We start from the raw sequence: 9,794 nt of genomic DNA, 5'->3' as shown, positions 1-9,794 counted from the left end.
TCTCCCAAGAGGCTCATCTGCATCCATCTGGATCAGCTCCTTTGAAGGCTTCCCAGTGCAAGGGGCACTGGAGACCTTCGGCTCCTCCAGTGTCGACTGCTCAACAGGCTCCACCTCAGACATAACCATGCCAAAACAAGAAGACACCTTGGCCCGCTCCTCCACGCCTTGACTCACCATTTCGGGTAGGACAGAAGCCAAGTCAGGAGGATCATCCTCGAGCATGACCTTTTCCAAGGCAGGCGGATCATCAACGGACTGAGCCTTCTCACTCAACTCAGCTGAGCAACCAGCCACAACAAGCGCACTGTAATCCTCACCAACGGCCACAACAGGAGGAGCAGATTCAACATTGGCAAGGTCTTGGCTGCCCCCGATAGCTTCCATAGGTTCCCATAGGCTTGAGACTTGAGCAGTCCAACTCTCCACAGCAGCAACCAAGTCTTGAAGAGGCTTGAACAGCACCTCAAGACGAGCAGCGAACAAGGCCTGAAGCTCAGCGCCAAGCGCCTCCGCCTGAGCTGCAAGGAGAGGCCGCAATGGCTCCAAAACAGCAGGGGGCACGCCGGGGTCAGCCGCCGGCACGACACCATCAGTCGCAGGGCTGTCTTGATGAGAAACCACCGAAGCCCAAGTGCGACCAGGACGATGTAGTGGGGCTGGAGGCGATCCGCTGCAGGGGGGAGGCCGCTGACGAGGCCCGATAGGCGCGAGGGGGGGACGACGAGGTTCTGAACCGGCAGGATGCCGTGCCAAGCACTCCCGCTCGCGATGGCCGGAGTGGCCACATCCCAAGCACCGGACAGGGCCGCGGCAGCCCACGACGAAGTGGTCCGACGCCAAGCACCAAAAGCAGAGGCCGAAAGTCCTCTGCTTGAAAGTGCGAGGCAGTCCAGCATCCTTCCTGGGAGGGGGAGCAGCCACCTTCTCCAGGCTCAGGCGGCGCTGTCTCCCAGCCTCCACCCAAGCCGGGGCGGCCGGGGCCAGAGCGGCGGGCGCCGGGGTCGAAGCCGCAGGGGCCGAAGCGGCCGGCGCCGGGGCCGGAGAGCCCGGCTCCGGTGCCGGAGCAGCAGGGGCCGGAGCGGCCGGCGCCGGGGCCGGAGCAGCAGGGGCGAAAAGAGCGACCGCCGGAGAGGGGCGCGGGTCAGGGCCTTCATCCCCGGCCGGGCTGGGAGGGGGAGGGGGAGGGGCGGCGGCGGGGGCTACGGGGGCCATGCGTGGTGGCGGCGGCGGCGGCCGCCAGCGGAGTCGCGGGAGGCTAGGGTTGTTACAGTGTTACAGTGACTAATAAGTGCTTCCGATCCACCCAACTTTGTCGCGACTGCCACGGATGTCTTGCTTGTCTGCTATACGGTCAACGTCGTAGACTGCGTGCCTCCACACGAAGGCCAGTCAGATACGTTGTTTCGTGCGAAAACAATACGAGTCTTAGCAACGATCACAGTCATTCAAACACGTTTCGACGGACTCGCTATCATCAGTCATCGGTAGGTCTAACAGAAAAATCTGCGTGTACACATCGTCGGCCGTCTGCCACCTTTTTTTCAATGGACGGGGCAGTCGACCTGGATATTTCTATCCCGGAAAGTTGAACCGGCTGGATCCTGGATAGATAGAGCTGGAAAGGAACAGTGGTGGTAAATAAAAGCGAGAAAGCATTTACGCCGGGCTCTGTGCGTGGCCCCCGCCGTGTCAGCGGACCCGCACCGATTGGTTCGATCGGGGTGGTCCATCCCAATCCCATATCCGATCCCGCCCCACGACGGGGGCACTCCTCCTCGCTCCAGCACTAGTACACGCGGACGCGCTTCCGGATTCAAAATTTTCGCAGCGGCCGACGCGCCGCGGGGCCGGAAGGGGATCGGGCCGGCGGGGAGAGAGATTGGTAGTAGAAGAGTAATGGGTGGCATCCGGCCGAAATTTCAGCGAGATCCGGTGGTACTTCCGGCGCCCCGTGCCAGCCTGGCGAGTAAAATGCGCGACTGGCCCTCGTATTCTTCGAAATTGCGGCTGACTTCTTTCTCTCGTAAAACGCTTGGAGCTTCCCTGCCCAATGCCACGGGTATAAAGCACAATTTTCTCCTCGGAATATAGATTTGATTTTGTGTGGTCGAGTATCTTTTCTCCGAGGCTAAACCTTGCCACTCCCTGCATTCCAACATAATTGATGTTCTCGGGGTTTTTGTGATGGTTTTATGTAAAAAAAAATCATCAAATGGATATTCTCTGCGGGGCCATGGGTTTAGGGGGGGGGGGGGCAAACATACATAGTTGTTTACAACTGTTTTTAGTGAAAAATTTGCCTGATACAAAAGGATATAGGCTTGTGTTCACATAAGGGAGGGGGAGGGGGGGTGGTCCGGATGGGCCCCCATAAAGCTCCGCCACTCCATTTTCATGTTTTCGTTTTTTTCTAAGTTAAGCTTATTTAACTTACAGAAATTTAACTTATGACAAACCTAGAAGTTCACGAATTAGATTTAGGAATGGAAGGAGTAACTGTTCGGCTTGGGGACTTTTTATTTCTTTTACGGGAACCCGCTTGCTTATTTTCCTCTTATTATTATTTCCAAGGAACCCCCCTGTGCAAGCTGCATCGTGCTTTTTTGGTGTTGGATGACTTTTATTCAACCATAACAGAATGTGGCATACAAATGAAATCAGGGGGGTATAAGCCACACATGGCGCCCCAACTCTAAGGTAACATAAGACTTAGCAGGATAACTGGCTTCCCAATTCTGCTCTCTCTTCTCATGCTGGACATGAACTTTAACAAAATCCTTCATCTTCGGTCTTTACTCTCAAATAATAACATTGTTCGTACCACGATACTCACCTTTAATACGATTAATAGTAGCCACACAATTTCTCGCTATGTGAATTCCGCTCACGTACATGTTAGAGGCCAGAGAAAACGTTTCTGGCTGAACTAGGTCCTGAATCCATCGCAGGACTCAAGATAGCTTCCCCGTTCGACCCGACATACAATCGCCAGAGAACCCTTATCTTGATTTCTAGCAACAACAGTGTCGACATTGATCTTCATGCAACCCTGAAAAGATGGTTTCCAACCCCTTCTCACCTGTATTAGGAATGAGATGTTAGTTTTTGTTGATTAACTAAACGCCTACCTACCGAGAACCAGTGCAAGCCCCCCTAGGTAGTTTTCAATGAAGCTGAATGTGGTCAAAGGTGGATGGAATTCATGTTCATGGATCTCCTTCCGACGAGCCCAACATATAACCCATAGGGCCATCGATATCTTGATAAATTCTTCCTCTGTTGTTTTCATGAGCTCCATCAACCATACCCTCACATCAGGCAAATTGCAGGCAATAAGATGTTCCACAAGCTCCTCGTACATAAGTAACCACACAGTTTTGGCCATGTTACAACCAACAAGTGCATGATGCCAACAATCTCCAGTGTTGTTGCATGTCTAATAGATATTGGATTCCGCCATATTCCCATGGTATCTCATATAAGCTCCGTAGATGCACCAATGTGTTTCCCCTTTGGTGCAAGCATTTCTAGAAATGCCTAGTTCGTGAATATTTATGGTTCCACGTCCCACTACCTTTTTTTTATCTCTGTTCATTTAATACAACTTGTCTAATCCACCCTGAGCTGGCTAGCCCACATGGTAAATGTTTGCAAAAGGAGAACTTTGTTTGAAACTAGCAAGAAGAAATCAGTACCTTTGGTTGGGTTCGATGTGAGAAACTTCGAACCAAAGCACCCGAAACTCAAATCCAGCACTTCAGATTTGACACCAAAAAACACATTGTTACCTTCATTTTTATCTTCCAAGTGCAATCTTCTGCCGCATAAAATTCACGGACATTGCCATGTAAACTTACTTGACAAGATGCATGCGAATGTCGGTACCTCATAATTTGTGTGGAGTGTGAATTTAGGGGATGCTACACCATATGCCAACTAGACTGTCTCCCTTTAGCGCCTTTTATTAGCATTTTTTTACGAGTCTCAATTGCTTCGACTGGCCCCATGACAAGGCAAATCACGACGAGTGCTAGAAATAGAAGGATAAGGTGGTGGTCCATACGACCATTGGTCCATCAAGCCATAAAGATGTGAAAGGAAACATATAGAAATTAAATTAAATGCACAAAAGGGTAAAGGGAAATAGGAGCACTTGAAGATTGTATTCCAAGGCGATGGTTAGCTAAAAGACATTAAAAAGGCTTGTCAATGATGTGGCCACAAAATCATGATCACGTTCATGCGTGTTGTAGGCTTGCATTGGATACTTGTTAGTTCCATCATCACGTATTCCATACCATGTTGGGTAGATTAACTCAAACACATTCTATTAAAAGAAATATGTGATGACCAACATGATAACCCGATACCCCACTATGCATTATCAATACGAGCAACTATTCACCAAGGTGCATCGTCTTTTCACGAGGAAAATGCAAAGTAATCCCACGAGGTTAATGAGAAAACAACTTGGTTTCAACTTCCAATACAAGCCGTTTTGTTTTTCTTTTCTTCAAAAGCCTACCTATTTTACACGAGCCCCAATAGAGAAATAGAGGGGTAAGAGGAAATGTCAAACGCTTCAAGATCTTAGTATTTTACTAAATTTGTTGAAATAATGCCAATGCAGTGATTGCAAACCATCATTATGTTCATGGCTTTATTTTGTACTGATTTTTTGGTAGTTCAATCATGAGTGATCTCATTAGTGTGATGTAAGTTGCGACATTAGCCTAGTAATACCCCACCTTGCAGTTTTCAACACAAACTACTTTGAATCTTCATTGAGGCACATTAACTATCCACTCGGAAAGAATGCAATATCGGAAAGAATCAGATAAGGTCTAAATCAGATTAATTTTGAATTCTCAAACATAACCAATTCGAGTTTATTTCTTTCCAGAAACATATCTCTACTTTCCCAACTCAAATCAAAGCAACCATGACCGGGGTCCTGTGCGTAATACGGCAGGACTCGAGGGTAAATCCGGGGAGATCCAAACCGGAGGCGCGTCGCGTTATAAGTACGGAGTGGGGCTCCGACACGGGCCGTCTCCATCACAGATTCCGAGAGCTCCCAAGGTCGCGCCGCGGCTCCCCCCTCCCCCACCGCATCCCGCCGGTCGCTCGACTCGCCTCACCGCCGCCGCCGGTCGACATGGGGTTCGTGTCCTTCGCCGGGAGGGTCCTCTTCGCCTCCGTCTTCCTCCTCTCCGCCTACCAGGAGTACGCGCCCCCCTCCCCTCTCCCTTCTCCCTATCCGCTTACCTCCATTGTCGTCGTTGCTCGGTCGCCGCGGTCGATCCTAGCCTGGTTTCGTCAGATCTGTTGCGGCGCTGGCGGTATCCGGGGAGCGTGTGGGCAGGGTACGCCCTGGCCTTTGGATCTCGTGATGGATAGTGCGTTTTGTAGGGTCTCGGGTCGTGAGGCGCCTGGATCTGGCGTCACGCTTCGTTGTGGTCCATGCGAATAACAGCGCCCAGAATTTTGTTTCCGCGTGCTCTGATCTAACCTTGGGTCGCTCAATTGCGTCATTGATCTATGTAATTTATGTTTGAAATTTATGTAGATGCTTTCTTTTCGTTCACGCTGTCTCATCTTGTGAGCATGAGACTTGTTAGCGTGGTTGCTCTAGTAGCGTCGTAAATATCGTGGACCAGTCGTCTTATATGTACATCCCAATGTCGTTGTCTTATATGTACATTCCAATGTCAAATTGTGTTTTGTTCGTGTGTAGTCTCATGCCTATAATTACTAGCAAGACTCTGGTCATTATCCTCATGGTCTATGCGTGCTACAGTTGTTAGATTGGTTGCATCTCCATTGCTGCTTTCATGTCCTTAGTTGCCTGATGACTTGTACCATTGCATCGTGAATTATCTGGAGTCTTCCTACCGGATTGAGTTTTTGTCATAGAGTGAGTTGCAGCCCACTTTCCATCATGACATATTGACTTGATCAAGGGATTAGTGCTAGTAGCCACCTTTTGTTTGCACCTAGTTTACTGCTGCTGAATGGCTTAATGGGAACAGTACGGAACATGTGGGATTATATGGAAGTTCTCTTAACTAGCTTGGATGCCATCTGATCAGTTATGTATTCAGAAGCTGTTACGACTGCATGAATTAGATTGTACTATTCTACCTGTTATATGCTGACGTATTAAGTTTTGAGAAAAGTATATTCTTCAATGCTTATTGATTTTTAAGGTATTTTTATTGCAGGTTTACTGAATTTGGAACTGATGGCGGGCCAGCTGCAAAGAATCTGCAGCCAAAGTTTAACAGTTTCACCAAAAATATCTCCGTACACCTCGGAGTGGTGGTGCCTCATGTAGAGGTGAAATTTACTTTATTCATGGTATATACTGTAGGTGGTCTGAATCTTAACCAGTCATTAATTAGTTAGCTTTGTGTGTTTAATTTATCCAGTTGAAGCATGTCATTGCCGCTACCATTGGTCTGAAGGGTCTGGGAGGTCTCCTGTTTATCGTCAGCAGTTCATTTGGTGCTTATCTCCTGGTATGTACTGATCTGTTGTTACGCTGTATAGTATTTCTTGTTGTGATCTACGCATTCCATTTATGTCAAGTGTACATGGCTAAAATTGATTTTCATATCTAGAGTAATGAGGGAATTTCTCTTGTGCTATACTCCATAGTAATGTAGGGTCGTGCATGCACAAATGCCTTATTTCATTGTATTCAAATATCGCCATTTATCTCATAAATATTTGCTACCGAAAAGCTACTGAATATTATCTTGCATTAGGCATTGTCATTTGGCTGTTCTTTTGAATTTAAACAAGAGCATATTGCTTTAGACTACTGGTCACCTAGCTAGGGCAACTGCATTTCTGTTCTTCTAGATCTATCAAATCTGGCCACAAAGATTTTGTTCTTCTAAATTTCATGGTGTTTTGCTTTCAGGAACTGTTATACTCCCATACCATTTGTTTATATTACAAGATGTGTACATTTTGTAAAGTACTCCTTGTCGTCTGCACTTGTTTCCTCTAATGTTTTGGCAAGTGCCTAATGTCACTGTTGTGGTTTGCCCATCTGGTACCATCCTGGCTTCTGATATAAATGCGCTGCAGATATTATCAAAACCTGCATTCTGCTTGTTTGCCCATTTAATTGTGCCTTGTGAATATTATGGTTCTATCTGGTGCTGCTTTTGCGCACATTTTGCTGTATGATGTCCTAATGAGTACACGATTCTTAACTTCCTTATTTGTTTCTGTGGACACCGTGATATGATAAGTGTGACCCATTGAAGTTTTAGTCACCTTAGACCTCATGAATTACCGATCCTGTTCCCACTACGTTCATATGTGCTGCGTTTGCTATGTCTCTGCTTCCTTGTTGTGCGCTTTTCTAATGAAAGGTATTTGTTTCGGCAGGCCCTCTACCTTGCTTTCATCACGCCTGTTGTCTACGACTTCTACAACTACGACATGGAGAAGGCTGAATTCGTGCAGATCTTCATGAAGTTCACACAGGTATGATGCAAATATTCACCTGTTTTTGCATGTCTGTTGAACAAGGAATGTCCCATGGTAGCTAACCACTCGTGATCCCTTTTAACTGTAGAACCTGGCACTGTTTGGAGCCCTTCTCTTCTTCCTGGGCATGAAGAACTCGGTCCCCAAGAGGCAGGCCAAGAAGAAGGCCGCCAAGTCCAAGACAACCTAGAGCATCTCTCTCTGCCAAGATAGCTGTGGCCGTAGGGGCTTTGCGGGAAAGACGGTCTTATTTAACAAAGCTACCGTACCTGTTCTTCTCTTATGTGTAATGGATCCGTTTTTGAAGGGGGCGTAGGCCTTACAAGGTGTGGGTGGCGGTTTAGGCGACTAGATTGTGTATCATTATTATGTGCTACTTCCGATTTGATTGTTGTAGGGCTAAAGATTGTTATCCCATTTGTTTATTCTGCAACCAATATTGTTACTGATGCAAAGGAGATTAGATTACCAAGGTCACTCTTGCCTGGGATTTTTTTTGGGTGTGGCTTCATATTGGCAACTTTGCACGGTTCTTTCCGACCATTCTGTTAAGGGCATGTACAATGCATAGCCTCAAGGTGATGCCTCACATGTCACGTAGGATCGGATATGACGTAAAGTAGGTTCGGATAGGGAAGCGGGATCCTCTTCAGGAGGCGGGTGCTTGAAAAGAAAAAGTGTGGTCCGGTGACAAAAACTGAAAAGGTTGAAGTGAAAAGTAGAGATGCATGTGTACTAAAGTCTTTATTTTCTATTTCTTAATGAGGCCCACTAGTGATAGCTTGCATTGGGGAAAAAAAATAAATGTAGATGCCTTAAATTACTTTTTGTCATGAGGCATATGTATCTATATACCACAATTGTACATGCCCTAATGGGCCTTTCCGGCCTAAAGGTCCACAGAATCAGTACCAGCTTATGGTGCTTCTACCTGGGATTAAGCCCAACGTCCTTGCCCCGTCACACCAACGTGTTGGCTGCGTCCACACATTTGTTGAATGCCTGTGTGTATGTGGGACAAGGTCACATCCCTGAAGGTCGGCACATCCGTGAAGGTCGGCATGAGCATGAGGCAGCATCCATTTCGCTCTGGATGTGGGACTTGAAGATCGGCGTTTTCCGGTTTCGCATGAGACATGCACTTTAAGAGCATTACTAGTAGAGCCCTTAAACCCTCAAACCCCTAAAAATAATCGTTTTTTTACAGTTTTCGCCGAAAAAACACCGTAGACTAGAACCTCTAAACCCTCAAACCCGTAAAAAAATTTAGAGGTCCAACCCTTAAACGACTTTGCAATCTGTAGAAGTAGGGGTTGAGGGGAAAATCTCCTCCCAACCCGCACTCCTCCTCGTCGCAGTCCTCCTCGCTCGCATGGGAGCCAACCGCTCGTCCGCTCCCGCCGCCTCCCGCTGCCTCCCGCCCCGCCGGCCATGGAAGGCCCCGCCGCGGCCGCGCCCCCGCCCGCCGCGCCTGCCGCTCCCGCCCCGCCCGCCACGCCCGCCCCGGCGCCTGTCCCCGCCCCCGCCCCCGCCCGCCCGGGCGTCGCCGACGTGGTGGCGGCGACCCACGTCGGGGCGAAGCGGCGGCGGGCGGGCCTCGCCGCGCCTCCTCCCGCCTCCCAGCCTCCCGCCCCGGCCCCCGTCCCCGCCCCGGCGCCTGCCCACGCCACGGCCCCGGCGCCCGCCCCTAAGAAGAGCCGCCCGAAGGCGGCCGGCCGTGGGCCTCGAGGGGCCGCCAAGGTTGTCGGCTCGTCCCCGGCCGTGAAGAAGCCGCGGAAGAAGCCCCCTGCCGCCACCGTCGCCGAACCTTCTCCCGCCGCGCACGAGGTGCTCGAGGAAATGGCAACCCCATCCTCATTCATGGACCTCCTCCAAAACGCGGAGGTGGACCTCGGAGCTCCGCCTCTAGACCCCTTTAGGGTTGGAGACGACTTGGAGGAAAAGGAGGAAGATGAGGAGGATGAAGGGGATGACGAGGAGGAGGTGGCCGAGATAGGGTGGAGGCATTCACCGCCGCTTCCCGCCCACACGCTCGGTCGACAAACTACACCGAGGCGGAAGATGTCCTCTTGGTTCGTGCTTGGGCAGCTGTGGGAATGGATGCTACCACCGGCACCAATCAAACCGGTAAACTCTATTGGTAAAGGATCGAGGACGTCTATTGTAGGATCAAGCCGAAGAATAGTGGGTTCATCCATCGCACATTCCGGTCGCTTCAAGGCCGTTGGGAGTTGATCAAGCCCGCTTGTTCTCGTTGGAGTGCGGCCATGGACCAAGTGAGGGAT

General features: G+C 49.5%; 1 protein-coding gene across 1 annotated transcript; it reads left to right on the top strand.

The window, feature by feature from the left end:
* The first annotated feature begins 4,982 nt into the window (after positions 1-4,982).
* On the top strand, positions 4,983-7,986 carry LOC123093527 (uncharacterized). The gene is made up of 5 exons (XM_044515510.1): positions 4,983-5,229; positions 6,228-6,342; positions 6,435-6,524; positions 7,408-7,506; positions 7,598-7,986. Exons 1-5 carry the CDS (start codon positions 5,162-5,164, stop codon positions 7,697-7,699), a joined length of 474 nt encoding a protein of 157 aa, XP_044371445.1. The 5' UTR covers positions 4,983-5,161; the 3' UTR covers positions 7,700-7,986.
* Positions 7,987-9,794: the final 1,808 nt, after the last annotated feature.

Source organism: Triticum aestivum, chromosome 4B, assembly GCF_018294505.1.
Source record: "Triticum aestivum cultivar Chinese Spring chromosome 4B, IWGSC CS RefSeq v2.1, whole genome shotgun sequence".
Lineage (NCBI taxonomy): Eukaryota > Viridiplantae > Streptophyta > Magnoliopsida > Poales > Poaceae > Triticum > Triticum aestivum.
Note: the sequence above shows the minus strand (reverse complement) of the source record. Positions and strands in the feature narration are given on the sequence as shown.

What these genes read in the sequence shown, in the direction of transcription:
- LOC123093527 (XM_044515510.1), top strand. Translation starts at nt 5,162, where the DNA reads ATGGGGTTCGTGTCCTTCGCCGGGAGGGTCCTCTTCGCCTCCGTCTTC. An exon ending in CTCCTCTCCGCCTACCAGGA is followed by an intron (nt 5,230 to 6,227) that starts GTACGCGCCCCC and finishes TTTTTATTGCAG; the next exon opens with GTTTACTGAATTTGGAACTG. An exon ending in TCTTCATGAAGTTCACACAG is followed by an intron (nt 7,507 to 7,597) that starts GTATGATGCAAA and finishes TTTTAACTGTAG; the next exon opens with AACCTGGCACTGTTTGGAGC.